This window comes from Papaver somniferum, chromosome 3 (genome assembly GCF_003573695.1).
Source record: "Papaver somniferum cultivar HN1 chromosome 3, ASM357369v1, whole genome shotgun sequence".
In the NCBI taxonomy this organism is placed as follows: Eukaryota; Viridiplantae; Streptophyta; class Magnoliopsida; order Ranunculales; family Papaveraceae; genus Papaver; species Papaver somniferum.
The window spans coordinates 52,092,549-52,107,976 of record NC_039360.1 but is presented as its reverse complement, the minus strand read 5'-3'; the positions used below and the strand labels follow the sequence as shown (position 1 = coordinate 52,107,976).

Genomic DNA, 15,428 nt, shown 5'->3' with positions numbered 1-15,428 from the left:
GTTCACGGATGTAAACAACATATCCCATAACAATTTGCAATATATAACACATCAAGATTAATACTGCACAAATCATCTTCTAGATAAACTTTAGACTTTAAATAAATAAATCTAAAAACATTGCAAGATGAAAATGTTGGCAATAGCTATGTGTACTCACAATAATGTCTACTCCAAACCCTAGTTATCCTTCTTAAAAAACATAAGAATAAATTTTCATAAGAAGTTTCCTAGACAATTATTTAGGAAACAACTCACATGAAACATTTCACTTACTTTGAATACTCTTATCATATTCCCTATAAGCTCATCTTTGATTAGATCGATCCTGGATTCAAGGTTATCCATATTTTCTTCAAGTCTTTTGGAAGAAGATTCAAGTTCACTCTTCAGGGCACTTACTTGTTCCAAGACGAGATTCATGGTTAAAGAGAGCTTATCAAAAGGTGAGACAGAGGGATTCCCATCAAGGGAGGAATCACGTTTGTCAGAGCACATCTCACTATCAGAAGAATCAAAACGAATCTTCTTTGAAGGAAAAAGAACAGTCCAGACATCAGTTTCTTTACTTGAAATACTTGATGAGGACATGATAGAAGAGATAAATGAAATTCTCTCACTTAGGAGAAATCTTCATCTTAAAAAGAAGGAAGATAGGGGATAAATTTCCAAAAAGGCCTTTGACAAAAACTCTAAAAGAATTTGGTTATCCCCAAGAAAAGGTCTTACAGAGAAAAGCCATCTAAGTAGAGAAACGGTTCTTGACTCAATAATCAAAAAGAGATATAAAAAAAGAACATAAAAAAAAAAGAGAATCAACGGGAATATTTCATCACAACCCTTTTGAAGATTATGATTCTTGTCCAAGAGAGAAAATAACAAGAACCATCTCAAACCTTATTACAAATTGTAATTTCTCCAATCCAAGGCAGGACTGGGTGGTTTCTTATGAGGGGAAGAAATATTTGTTATACCTTGTTTTGTTGTGCCTTCATAACAGAAGAGCTATGTGCATCATTCTTTCTTTTCAGCATAGTTTTGAATACCTTGTTTGTTGATTTTTGTAAACTATGAATGACCTTGGAAATCTCTTTTGAAAGAGATGAAGGTTTCTTAAGAGATTTCTTTTTCATCTTCTGAAAACATGGTTTAATAGATGAGATATTTTCTTGATACCTTGTGCATATTGTATCTAGATGATCCTGATTTCTACACAAGAGAACCAAACCATTTGGTATGTCCTTGTATTTTTCTATATCATCAGGGTGATTTGAGAATGATATAGATTCAGGAGTAGCTTGCTGATAATGCCTAGAATAGTTAATCGAAGAGGTTCGATGGATCTTAATAGGATCATAATTGCGAGAGACAGAAATTTCTTGTCTTAGAATAAGCAGTTGACATTCCAGATTATCGATCCTTTTAATTAAGGCTTCCTTTTCCAGTTGAAACTCTTCTGAGGAAGTAAGATTGTATATCGTGGAATAACCAGGACTGTTAGGAGGACAAGTGTGATTATCGACAAGGAAGTTAAGAGAACCTTCACATATATTTTCCTCAGGAGTCAGGACAGTAGTCAAAAGCAGCCATCCATGCTTTAGTTAACTCACTAAAATTCTCATCAGAACATTTGGAAGTATCATGGACACTCCTATAGCACTTGGAACAAGTTTCATTAACATAGTTTTTCTGGACTATTCTATCCTTTTTATTGATTGAATGATCTTTCTTTTGAGACTTTCTTTTACTCTATCTGAGAGTCTTCTTTAACTGTTGTATAAACAGTGAAAAAGTAGGATTAAAGCAATTCTCATCTCTTGTATCAATCAATTTAGGACGTTGAGATTTTTTATCAGATGTAGCAGCATAGTTGACTAGCAAGTGACGTTTTTCTCTTTGACATAGTTCAAGATCGAAAATATTTAGCTTTCCAACAAGAGTATTTCTGGAAAGAGTATCAAGGTTATTTCCCCTCAACGATGACATGCTTCTTAGAATCGTATCTAGATGGAAGCGATCTGAGAATTTTCATCACAATGTCCTTTTCAGGAATAGTCTTACCCAATGCAAGAGATGCATTAACAATTTCAGACACTTTGTGATTAAACTCATCAAATGAATGTTCATCCGCCATACGAAGGTTTTCCCAATCAGAATTTAGGTTTTGAAGCCTAGATTCTTTTTCACAAGTATTCCCTTCAAATACGGTTTCTAAGATATCCCAAGCATCTTTAAACTTCATGCAAGTAGTCACATGATGATGGAGATCTGAGGTAATGACATGGATGATAGCATTTAACTCGTCAGAATTTTGCTTTGCAGCAAGAACTTCCAAAGGATCATACTCACCAATATCCTTTGGAGTAGTTACACCATTCACTGTAACTAAGGGAGGATCATAGCCATTAACAACCCTAACCCATGATTCAAAATCACGCGCTTGAAGAAAGGAACACATAGCAATTTTCCACCATAAGTAATTTGAGCCATCGAAGAATGGTGGTACGTTTATACAGATAACACTTATGTTCATATTCAGATCGCTACGAACAGAGACTTATGAGGTATTAAATGTGTTTGCCTGCTCTAATACCAATTGAAAAAGTGGGGGTCTAACAAGCACACCTAATATTTTGTTCGACAATCTGAATAGACAAACTCCAGTATACTTTCAAGAGAATCAACTAACAGTCAGACTCAATCTAGAGAAAAATGTATCAAAGAGTTTATATCTCAATTCCTCGATTCAATCTGCAATCATCAAATATGATTTTGCGAGCCCGGTTGAATAAGAGAAATAACTTGAACAGTGCCAAAAACCAATGTTTAAGTGTCAATCAATTTATATCAACAACCAAAGGTTGGATTATCTAATTGATTGATCTTAATGTGCAACTTGTGATATTTCTATTATATAACAAAATATAATGCGGAAAAGAAATAACACAGACACCAGAATTTTGTTAACGAGAAAAACCACAAATGCAGGAAAAACCCCGAGACCTAGTCCAGCTTTGAACACCACACTGTATTAAGCCGCTACATACACTAGCCTACTATCAATGAACTTCAGACTGGAATGTAGTTGAGCCCTAATCAGTCTCACATTGATCAAGGTACAGTTGCGCTCCTTACATCTCTGAACCCCAGCAGGATTCTACGCACTTGATTCCCTTAGTTGATCTCACCACAACCAAGAGTTGCTACCACGCAAAGTTGAATACTTGATAAACAAATGTGACACACAGAAAAGTCTATTGGAATAGATAAATCTGCCTCCCACAGAAATATCTACGAGTTTTGTTCCGTCTTTTGATAAATCAAGGTGCACATGAACCAATTGATAAACTGGACTTATGATCCCGAAGAACAACCTAGTATTATCAATCACCTCACACTAATCTTAATTGTATGGTAGCGAAACAAGATATTGTGGAATCACAAACGATGAGACGAAGATGTTTGTGACTACTTTTAATATTACCTATCGGAGATAAATCTCAAGAAAATCTTAGCAAAGATAGTACTCAATCACGATAGTAGAAGTAAAATCAGAACACACAACTATAAAGAAAATAGTTGGGTCTGGCTTCACAATCCCAATGAAGTCTTTAAGTCGTTAACCTACAGGGTTTCGTGAAAAACCTAAGGTTAAAGGAGAATCGACTCTAATCGCAACTAGTATCACACATGAGGTGCGGGGATTAGGTTTCCCAGTTGCTAGAGTTCCCCCTTATATAGTTTTCAAATCAGGGTTTGCAATCTAAGTTACCTTGGTAACAAAGCATTCAATATTCACCGTTAGATGAAAACCTAATTAGACTCAAGCTAATATCTTTCAACCGTTAGATCGAACTTAGCTTGTTATACACAAATGAAATGTACCTTCATTTAAGTTTGAGTAACCGTACCTAAACGTTACACTAGGTTGGCTCAACAGTAATTAACCAAGGTTATCTATATTAACACTCTCATCAACCTTATTCATCTTAAGCACAACTAATTCAAATGACTCAAATGAAACTAATTATAGAGTTGTTCAATTGCTATATTCTCATAGAAGTATACAAGTACACAATTTAAGAAAAATCGGTTTGATTTGCTCGAATCAATTCATGAACATTATAGCCACGTTTTGCAAAGAATGCATTCCTTAATATATAAATGTATTAGTTCATGAACAAACCGATTTTAGAATTTTAACCACTCAAGTATGCAAACGGGTACGCATACTTTAGTAGCCGGTCTGAGTTTTGGTTCGTCAGTATACAAACGGGTACACATACTTCCAAACACATTAGAAATTCTCGGACCCAAACCCTTCGCCAGTTTGCGTACGAGAATGTGTACTTAGATACTTGGAATTCCACAACTAACAGGTACGCATACGGGTATGCATACTATAGTTCCGGTCATGGATCACATACATGCAACAATGCATACTATGTTTATAATCCAATGATGGTTAAGTGTTCTAAACTCTATTTCAATCATTGAAACTTTCTTAGAGTGACAATAGTCTTTTTCACACACTATTAGCATCAAAGCAATTTTCAAGTTATTGAAATAATCATAACGAAACATTCCAAGTCTACACCAAATGATTGTATCACACAAACCATGTAAGATATTACTCGGCGATTTTCACATGATCATCTTTTGACTTTCGTCAAGAATGTAAGATGAACTTGGTTGAAATGAAAGCTTACCAACACATATTTCGAGAAATATGTAAGCGAGTTAAACTCAGCTCGAAATCTCAAATGTGCATAATCGAATACTATATAGTAACACGACTTTTGTCTTAATACAGGAGAGAGTAGAAATAGACTATCCAAGTGATATATGAGTTTTAGTCTCCATATACCTTTTGTTGATGAAGTTCCACAAGCTCTCCTTAGTAGTTCTTCGTCTTCGATTGATGAACGCCGTGAAGTCTAATGCTGAACTACACAATCTATCCTAGTCCGAGACATTACTATACGTAGACTAGAAATCAAGACTTATAGTTTCGATCACTAACATTGACAAACAAGCTTGAGATAACAACGCTTGCGAGTTCGACCGAGCAGTGCTCTAACATACTTGCTAGATGTTCTGGTCACCATGATGAAATTTGTGCTCTTTGTAATGTTGTTATACAAACTCCTCAACATTTGTTGTTTGGTTGCCCTGTTATCAGGCCAATGTGGATTGCAGTGAATCCTAACCTTGCCAATCAGTTATAATCATGACCTGCATCAATGAATGTGTGACTTCTTTTTTGGGGTGAATAATATTGTGCATACAAATTTCAAGATGTATGAGTTAGTATGTTTTTATCATCTGGTTGATATGGAAAGCAAGATGTGCAATTTGTTTTGATGATAAGTCCATCAATACTGGTGATGTAACTAACAATATTATTCTGCAAATAATGGATTAGAAAAGAATTAAAGTGGTAATAACCAATCAAAATGGTTCACTTAAACAATGTGATCATAATTGGAAACCTCCAGCAAATGATGTTTGCAAAATAAACTTTGATGTTCACACATAGATAAAAATATTTTTCAGGATGGTGATTAATATGTGAGGACTTTGCAAGTGGTAACTGAGGAGGCGCATCACTAGGCATAGACCCAGAACAAGCTGAAGAGCATACATTTTCGAAACTAGTGTTACAGGCAAGAAATAATGGATGAGAAAAATTACACCTGGAGGGGACTATTTGAGTGTGATAGTTGCGCTTAATGGGAGCCGTGAAATGAACTACACATAATTTAGTTTATGATGCACTAGTTTTTCTTAATTCTTTTGATTTCTGGATCTATACTTAGTGTGAACACATAAATCACGACGGCATCCATGTGTCCACAAACAATGTTCGCAATCATAAATCAGGGGCGATACACACAATATGATGGTTATTAATAGCGTAGATACGTCGACTCATCAACTCAGAGTCTTCGGACTCGTCATTGTCTAGTCGGAATAGAGTTAGATCATTCATCCTATATAATCACTAAGCAAGACAAAGATAGATTGAAGTAATAAAACATAAATATGGTACTGAAATGTAAATAACACGGAGATGTATGTGGTTCAGCACTAAGGCCTACATCCACGGGTGTTGAGTTTCACTATGTGTTGAAGAGTTACAAATGTAGCTGATTGGCTTTAAGTGAAATACGATGACTGGGGGAATGGAAAACATACTTACTCTTCCTCTCTCTCTCTTCTAGTTCTCTCTTTTCTATTACAAATCGGTCACCCCTTCTCTCTTAGTGAAGAAGGGTATTTATAGGGAAATATGCGGGGTCCCTTGTCAGAGACCGTTGAAACCTTATCTTCTTGTTCTCTGTGTCAATCCCGCTGGTATCTTCGTTCCGAACCGATGCCCTCAGCGCCTGTTGTTGATACCGCTGGACCGATGCCTTCTCTTCCTCAGATAACTTGACACGTATCCTATGGTTAGGGCATTTAATGTGGGTGGTTGGGTCGTCAGCATGCGACAGTCAGCTGCCTGCAGGCCCTATCACCCCCGTGTCAGTCTGTTTAATCCCCACCGTCGATTTCGGGTTCTCTTCGAGATCGGGTAAAGCAAACTTTAGGGGGGGTTCGTAACTTCAGTGCCCCTTGATATAGTGATCCGCATGCCTTCCACGTGTAGATATTTTAACACGTGTCGAGAGATGGATTATGTGTATACAATTTTCCCATTTTCTTCTAATTGTGGGGTTTAGTCAAAGTTAGAAGATAACTGTCGTCATAATCTTCCCATCTCTCTTCAATAACTTCTCCTGGATTTTAGGGCACATTCCCCACGTCCTTGCAATAACTTCTTCTCGATTCGTGGGTTGGTTTCAATACTCCTGGTGCTATAAAAGGGGGGAGAGCATGTTAATTTTGACATAGATTCATATTCTCTCCCTCTCTCCTGCCAGTCTTTAACTACCGACTCTTCATCATCTTCTTCTATTCTTTCCTTTTGTTCTCTAGTTCTTTTCTGCTGGTGCTATTAGAGACAGAATATCCTAGGATCATCCAAAGTTTTGTCTGCTTGTCGCTGTTTTCATCACTCGCCTATGTAGGCTTGAAACGCAGGTACAGGGTTTTATCATTTTCTTTCAATTGTGTTTGTCTTGCTTTTCAGCTGCTGTGTTCTTGGTTTTGTGATGAAGAACAAATATACGAAAGTATATATACTTTCCCATGTTCTTCATCACTAAACCTACAAACTTCTCGCTCTTTGAACTTACTTCTTATGTTTGTAACCAGTCTAGGGTTCTCCGCTGGATGTTTTCTTTTAGGGTTTTCAATGATGTTCATGATGATCTTACAAAATATGCAAAGTTCATTTTTTGATTCTTATGGTTTATTTCGTTTTGACCTTCGTGTTTTTTCTGTGCCCCCTTGTAGACATGGTTGATCATCACCGGGCTCCCTACCAGACTCCGCCGCCGAGCCCTCATAGGACTCCTCTTAGGGACCTAGATATATCTCCGCCCGGAGGAGGTCTAGCTAGGTATTTGCATCCAGATCTTCACGCCCAGAGGACCTCTTCTACCCCAAGTTCTAGAACTCCTTCTGTTAAGAAGGGGGATCAAGCGAGGGGCCCTCAAGGGTCAAGGTACGCTGTTAGTCGTCCAGTGGCTACCCAACAGGCCGGGTCTACAGCAGCGCCACCTACTTCTCATCATCCCGCTGAGCCGCCACTGAATATTCAACCTCTTCGCTTAGTTGCTCCTGATACGATGCTTCCCCCTCCTCCGGTCGTTCCGATGAGAGGGAATACCATTAAAGGCGGTGCTTCAAAGATTGGTCCGTCCAAGAACCCGCCTTTCAAGAGAAAAGCTTAGGACTTAAGTCCCCCACAGGGGTCTTCTCCATATCAAGACGAGGATTCCGATGCCCTTCCCTTAATACGGAGCATCTTCGTTTCCAGAAAGAAGGTAACTTTCAAGCACATAGATCTCGAGGCCTTTAAAGCGAAGCAGGAGCTTGAACACTTTGATGTTAGATTTTATGCTCCTGATGATGATCTTACTTTTGAGATGATATCGAGCTATAAGTACGATGAGTATCATCTGCTTACTACGGTGGGGGCCTTCGAGGCTGGGTTGATGTTGCCTTTGTATAAATCTGGCGATTCTTTCTACTACGACGCCTTGGATAATCGTGAGGGTTCTACTTCTTCTACACACTGTCGTTCCGTGGTGCAGATGACTGGGAATTATATTCGTGCACTCAAGGAGTGTTATCTCCGTAGTAAGGGGAAAACAATGATGACTTGCTACGTTCCTAACCCAGCTGAGCGGGGATGGTATACTCCTGAGAACTTTAATATCTGCTTCGGAGATTATGTTAATGGGAGGAACCGCAAGCCTTGGAGTGTGGGTCTTCGTACCATTACGACACCTAGTTGTGGTGTTTGTCTTTTAAGCGAAGTGTGTGGTACCAAGCTGAAATACGTTCCTGGTACCGAAATGTCAGGCCAGCGGAGGCCTTTTCCTAATCGTGAGAGGATTCAACGTGATCATGATTATGAGTGGCATGCTACCGTTATTGAGGTTATTGGTCCTTGGGCTTATGGTTGGATACCTGGTCCGCGTGATTGGCGTCCCGTTGTTGGTAGCAAAGCTCGTGAAACTCCTCCATCTCACTATGGTGATTTCTGCCCGTGGCGATTAAAATTTGAGGGCATGAACTTTGAATATGCCTGCGACGTTGTTGATATAGATGAGGAGGAGAGTTCTGATATTGCTCTTCCTTTGAAGAGTTCCGCTGCCTTCAAGGTATGGTTTATTGTTAGGCCGTGTATTTGCCCCTTTTCTGTTGAATTTAACATTTTAGTCAAAGTGAGGAGAAAAAATCATCGGACTAACTTCATATCGATTTTTAGTAAACCAAGAAGAAAAAGCTTGGACCCGTTCAATCCTTTACTACTGTTGCTGAAGAGCCGGTAATGCCCGATGAGGTGAACAACCAGTGAACGAAGAATTCATGGAGGAGGATTTATCCGATGATGAAGAGCGTACCGACACTTCCCCATGAGAATGAAGAGCCCAAGCATGTTGGTGAGGGTTCTGCTGAAAAATGAGTTATTCCTGGCGATGGTGCTAAAGAACATGAGGTTGCCGCTGGGGGAGGTGTGAAGCAAGAAGTTTCCCCTGGTGGAGGCCTTGGTACCCCCCCCCCCCCCTTGTTAGTCAAGGAAATGATGGAGCGGTTCCCCAGTCTTCAATGCCTGTATCCGCCCAAGAATTCTCTTTTGGAAAGATTTACTCTTCGGGTGGCCCGGTTGACATGGGCGCTGCCATGGGTTTGGCAGAAGATTTCTCTCTTCTTTCTTCCAATGATGATTGGGATGTCCTCGGTGGCGGGGTTGGTGGTGATCCCGTTGGTGAGGGTGACAAGACCGTTGGGGAGGAAGACAGCTCTGAGGGTGAAGATGCAGAAGCTCTTGCTAATAGGGAGAAAGAGGTTCGGAAGACTTCTGAAGCTATGAAGAATCCTGATACCGGAAAAGGAGTTGTCATCGATGGTACTATTGTCGAATCATCCTCAGAGGAATTTCCTAAGTTGCTGACATCTGAGGATGACGATGCCATCCTTGATTGGATGATGAAGAGAAAGCTGACGTTCGTGCCCCACCCTGCACCGTTGGTTCCCGGTGAGAAAACTGATGCCTTTACCCGTCAGATGATGCAGATGACTCCTGAAGCGCGAGTTGAGAAGTGTGGGACAAGGATTTAAGAGGTTCTTCTACGAATTTTCTGGTCGATCCTCCTTCTACGGTTGCTGAGATGATGGCCATTGCTGATGGCTATCAATATGGTTTTCCTCAGCAGCGAGTACTCGAGGTATATTCTCTGGATCTCTGATTGATCACCATTATGTTTGTGAGCATAAGATCTGACTTCTACTTTCTGCTCATTCTTTGCTTAATCATATGATGAGGAGTGAGCATTGCAACTACACTCTGTACCAGTTTTTCAGGGCCAAGGCCCTTAAGCTTGAGGCCAAGCTTCGTCATCGGGAAGAGAAGTTGAGCACCGCTGAGTCTCTCATCTCTGCTAAGGATAAAGAGATTCAGGATTTGAAGGACATATTGAAAAGGAAAGAGAAACTGGGCGCTAAGGAAGAGCGGCTTCGAATGGACTTGGCCCTCGTTCGCAGGAAGTTGGAGGAAGCTCGCAAGGGCTCTTCGTTAGTTAAAGGTTTGTTTTTCTTTGCTACCTTCTCTTCGTATTCTTCCTTAGTCTTCTTGGTGTTCTGTCTGAGTCCCACCCTATCTCCAGCGGGTGATAATCGAGAGTTGATGTGGCTTCGGAAGGAGAGGGTCCGGCAAGCCTCTCATATCAAGGGGTTAGTGGAGAAAATCAAGAGTGAAGCCACCAAGTGGAATTCTCGGGCCGACGAGCATAACAAGCTGTTAGCTGGGTTGCGGGCTAAGAGAACCCAATTTATTGATATGCAGAATAGTCTTATTACCCTTCGTGGGAATCTTCGTGAGGCAACTGAACATGCTTCTAGCTTGGAGGCCAGGGTAGAGCAGTTAGAAAGGGAGTTACATCAAGCTCGATCTTCACATGGTCCTGAGGTTACTAATTATATACAGCAGCTCGTTCGAGAGAGAGACGATGCTAGGGCCGAAGCTCATGCTCTTAGCAATGCTTTGACTGCTTCTCGTGCAGATATTGCCCGTATGGTCGAGTCTGAGAGGAATCTCGAGATGAACATGTATAGGCTTACTAAAGGGATAGAAAAAATGAATGATGAAGTTAACCACCTTCGTCATCAGGATTCTATGAATCTGGTAGAGTTAGATGAGAGCCAATATACTCTCTCAAATCTTCAGTTGGATTATAAAAAAATATCCGATGAGTTCGATTTTCTTGCTGAAGGCCGCGACGCTGTTGTTTATGATTTAGAGGCAGCTTCGGCTAGAGTCGGAGGTATATGTTTATTTTTTGGTGTGTAAATTTGTATCTCTAATTCCTTATACGCTGCGTCCTTTCCTTCTGTAGAGCTCGAGGGACAGCTTCTCGCTGCAAATGCAAATCCTGAAAAGGCTCAATCTTCCCTAGTGCAGTAGGAGAGCCAGACATCGTATTACAAAGGTTTAACTGGATCTCGTGACGAAGCGGCAACGGAGGCAGCTAAGGAAGTGGCTCGGTTGACTTCTTCATTGTCCCAATCTGAGCTTCGGGATACTGTTATTGGTCACGAGGCTCGCTGTCAGTTGGCTGAGGAGGTCAACAAGGTTTTGACACGGGTCGAGCAAGGCCTCCTAAGGGATCATAATATTGTCAAGAACTATCCCCGTCGCTCCATGCCCGAACCTTTGACTTTCTCCTCTGGTCCTTCTTCGGGTGGGAGTGTTCCTTCGTCTCATAAGAAGAATCCCACTGACCACGCCGAGTCATCTAAGGGAAAATAGATTTCTTTCTCTTTTGTTATAGGAAGTTGATCTTTGTTGATTACTTGGCTTCGGGCCATTTTTTGGATATAATATTGTTTTCTTGTGTTTTCCTCGATCTTGTAATCAACTTTTATGAAATAGATCACCGTTTTTTGGTATATTTACAGTTTCCCTCCTACCTGCAACATTAGCTCAGTTATTATTTTAGATGCTTAGTTAAATTTAACTGATAAAAGTGTTTGATTGCGATGCCAAAGGTGTGCACCTTCGTGATCATTTTGGGACCAATCCCCGTTGGCTAATCCTGGGCCAGAGGATTCCCAGACGACGGGGATCGAGGCAGCGTCCCCGGATATGTGGTGGTTTATTGAAATATTTACAAACACCAATTCCGCTGAACCGCTTCCTTAAAATTGGTTGGGTATCTCTTTCTGCTGGATGCCTCCCCCATGGTCTTACACTTATAAACACTTATAGGGGGTCCTGAGAGATTGTAAGTGAATACTTTCCCCAATGGATAGATTTTTCAAAAAGTTGGATTGTTTTGATTGATAGATTGAGGGCTGCTACTCCTCGTTCGGAGATAGAAACATGTCGAGCGGATACACTGCTTTCTTCTTCCGGTACTCTTCACACAGGTGCAGAGCTGCGCTGCATTATGGATAATATGGCTTGAGATATTTAGCATTCCAAGGGTGTCTGAGGACTTCTCTTCTCCTTTGAGGTTACGCAGGTAGTATGACCCGTTTCCTGAGATGTCATGTATAACAAATGGTCCTCCCCACGTTGGTGCTAGTTTACCCCACTTCTTCTCTCGCTGGTGTTGGGGTATAGTTCTCAGCACATACTGCTCTTCTACAAAATTTCTAAGCTTAACCTTCTTATTGTATTCCCTTTCTAACTTTTGCTGGTAGTTTTCCATCCTTTGTAACGCTGATTCCCTTCTTTCCTCCAAGTTATCTAGCCTTTCTAACATCATATTCGTGGTGAGGTTCTTTTCCCATGCCTCTGTCTTCGTGGTTGGCATAAGGATTTCCGTTGGTATGACCGCTTTGTCCCCATAGGTAAGGAGGAATGGAGATTCACCGGTGGCGGACCGACGCGTGGTTCGGTAGGCCCATAAGACGTTGTGTAGTTGTTCGCACCAGCGTTTCTTGTGTTCGTCTAATTATTTCTTGAGGATGAGGGCGATAGTCTTGTTTGTGGCTTCGGCATGCCCGTTGCTCTGGGGATAGATTGGGTTGATTTGTTCTTCCTGATTTTGAAAGTATAGAAAAGGATGTGTATGTTTTTTCCTTGTAATTGCTTGCCATTGTCGGAGACAATTTCCGCTGGGATACCAAACCTGCAAATGATATTTTGGAAGATGAAAGTGAACACGTCTGAGTCGCGGATTCTAGCCAGAGCCTTGGACTCCACCCACTTTATGAAGTAGTCCGTGGCTGATTAAGAATCGTCTTTTCCCTGACCCTTCGATCAGGGGTCCAACGATGTCTATTCCCCATTTAGAGAAAGGCCATGGACTGTCTATAGAATTCAACTTTGTTGCAGGAGCATGAATCCTTTTGGAAAACCGTTGACATTCTTCACATCTTTTGGCCATCCAAGATGCATCTCTTATCATGTGCGGCCAGTAATACCCCTGCATTTTCGCCTTGCCCGATAACGATCTCATTCCGCTATGATTCCCTGCATCTCCGTAACGGATCTCTTTTAGAATAAGGTGCCCTTCTTGTCTTGACACGCATCATAGTAATGGCCCGAGGAAATATTTTTCATACAAGGCCCCGTCCCGAAGGTCATATCTCCATGCCTTGGCTTGTATCTTCCTGGCTTGTTTCAGATCTGCAGGTAGAGTACCTTCTTTAAGGTAGAGATGAATATCAGATCTCCAATCATTTTCCTTGGTAAAATCCTCATCCTCATTTGGTTTTGTTACGATGTCATCTTCCATGAAATCGTCGACAATATCCTCCCCTACATCATCCTCAGCAATGTCCTCCCCAATGTCGTCCTTGCGATGTGTAGCGAGGGATTGCTGAGGGATTATGGAGGGTTCGTATACCCTGGATACTTTGATTGCTTTCACGCTCTCATGTTTTAACATAGATGATATGTATGCCAAGGCATCGGCATGTCTGAGTTCCTTTCTGCATAGGTGCCGAAATTTGATGTTCGGTATCTGGGCTGCCAGTGTCTGGACTAGCGCCATATATTCTGAAAGGGTTTCATCGTAGACATTGTATTCTAGCCCGATTTTCCGTATGACCAGTTGTGAGTCACTTGTCAAGCGTACTTCGGTTAAGTCCATTTCTATTATTAAACGAAGAGCATGTACCACAGCCTCGTATTCAACGGTGTTATTGGTATGCCCCTTGAACTCTAGTCTCAGCGCATGGACGATCCTTTCTCCAGTGGAGGTGGTGATTACGATGCCTATGCCGGCACCTTCCCGATTTCTGGATCCGTCGACGAAGACTTCCCATTGCCTTCGGTTTGTAGGCTCCAGAATATCGACTGGGTCTTTTCCATCTTCGGTTTCTGGCATGCCTTGGACTTCCTCGTCATTGCCCAGAGGTAAGTCCGCTAAGAAATCTTCCAAGACTTGAGATTTCTGAGAATGCTGGATCTCATGGATTATGTTGAATTGATCAAGATGTGTGTTCCATTATGCTATCCCTCCAACTTTCCCAGCGCTCTTGAGAATAGATTCTAATGGAGCTTTGCAGGGGACACAAACATAATGGGTCAAGAAATAGGTTCTCAACTTTTGGGTTGCCCATACTAATGCCAAAATGAGTTGCTCAATCTTCGTGTAATTCCGTTCCGCCGGGTTAAGGGTCTTGCTGACATAGTAAATTGGTTGCTCAATCTTCGTATTAGTTTTAACTAGCACTGCGCTGATCGCATCTTCGGTCGCAGCTATATAAAGAGCCAATACTTCGTCAGGATCCGGCTTCTGGAGAATGGGGATCGTCGCCAGGTACTCCTTAATTTTTTGGAAAGCTTCTTCACATTCAGGGGTCCACTCGAATTTGCATCCCTTCTTGAGGATGTTGAAAAAAGGTTTGCATTTATCTGACGATCTTGAGATGAACCTCCCTAGCGCTGCTAGGGATCCATTGAGTTTTTGGACTTCTTTCAATTTCTTCGGGGATAGCATTTCCATGATGGCTTGGATTTTGGACGGATCGACTTCGATGCCCCTTTTTGTTACTAGGTACCCAAAGAATTTCCCTGAAGTAACACCGAATGTACACTTCTCCGGGTTTACTTTCATGTTGTGTTTTCTCATGGCCTCGAAGATGTCTCTCAAGTCCTGGTGATGGTCCTTGCGTAGCTTACTTTTGACAAGCATATCATCTACATAGACCTCCAGCGTCTTCCCTATCCATGGTTTGAAGATAGCGTCAACCATCCTCTGATATGTTGCCCCTGCATTTCTCAGTCCGAAGGGCATCCTTGTGTAATAATAGAGGCCGTGAGGGGTGTAGAATGTTGTGTGTTGTTGATTTTCTTCTACTAGGAAAACCTGGTTGTATCCTGAGTAACCGTCCATGAAGGACAGTTCTTCGTATCCTTCCACAACTTCGACCAGTTGGTCGATGCTAGGGAGCGGATAATTGTCCTTAGGTCAGGCCTTGTTGAGGTTGGTGAAGTCGATGCAAATTCTCACCCCTCCGTTTTTCTTCGGCACGGTGACCATGTTCGAAATCCATGTAGGGTATTTCACTTCCTTGATGAATCCTGCTTCTAGCAACTTACGGAGCTCTTTCTCAATGGGTTGATGATACTACGTGGCTATTTTGCGCACCTTCTGCCTGAAAGGAGCTATGCCAGGTTTTATACGGAGCTCATGTTGAATTATCTTTAGATCTATTCCTGGCATATCTCTTAATTTCCACGCGAAGACATCCGCGTATTCTATGAGTAGCTTGGTTAGGGCTAGTTCTCTTTCCTTGTCCATTAAAGTACCTATCTTGATCATCTTAGGATCTTCCTCTGTCCCTATGTTGATTTC

The 15,428-nt window shown here is 41.4% G+C and overlaps 1 protein-coding gene across 1 annotated transcript; it reads right to left on the bottom strand.

Annotated features, from left to right (window-relative positions):
* Positions 1-13,154: 13,154 nt before the first annotated feature.
* LOC113359442 lies at positions 13,155-13,619 on the bottom strand. The gene has a single exon (XM_026603075.1). The coding sequence runs from the start codon at positions 13,617-13,619 to the stop codon at positions 13,155-13,157; it is 465 nt and encodes a 154-aa protein (XP_026458860.1).
* Between the last annotated feature and the right edge of the window lie 1,809 nt (positions 13,620-15,428).

Coding starts and splice junctions, on each gene's coding strand:
- LOC113359442 (XM_026603075.1), bottom strand. CDS start 13,619: ATGGCGCTAGTCCAGACACTGGCAGCCCAGATACCGAACATCAAATTT.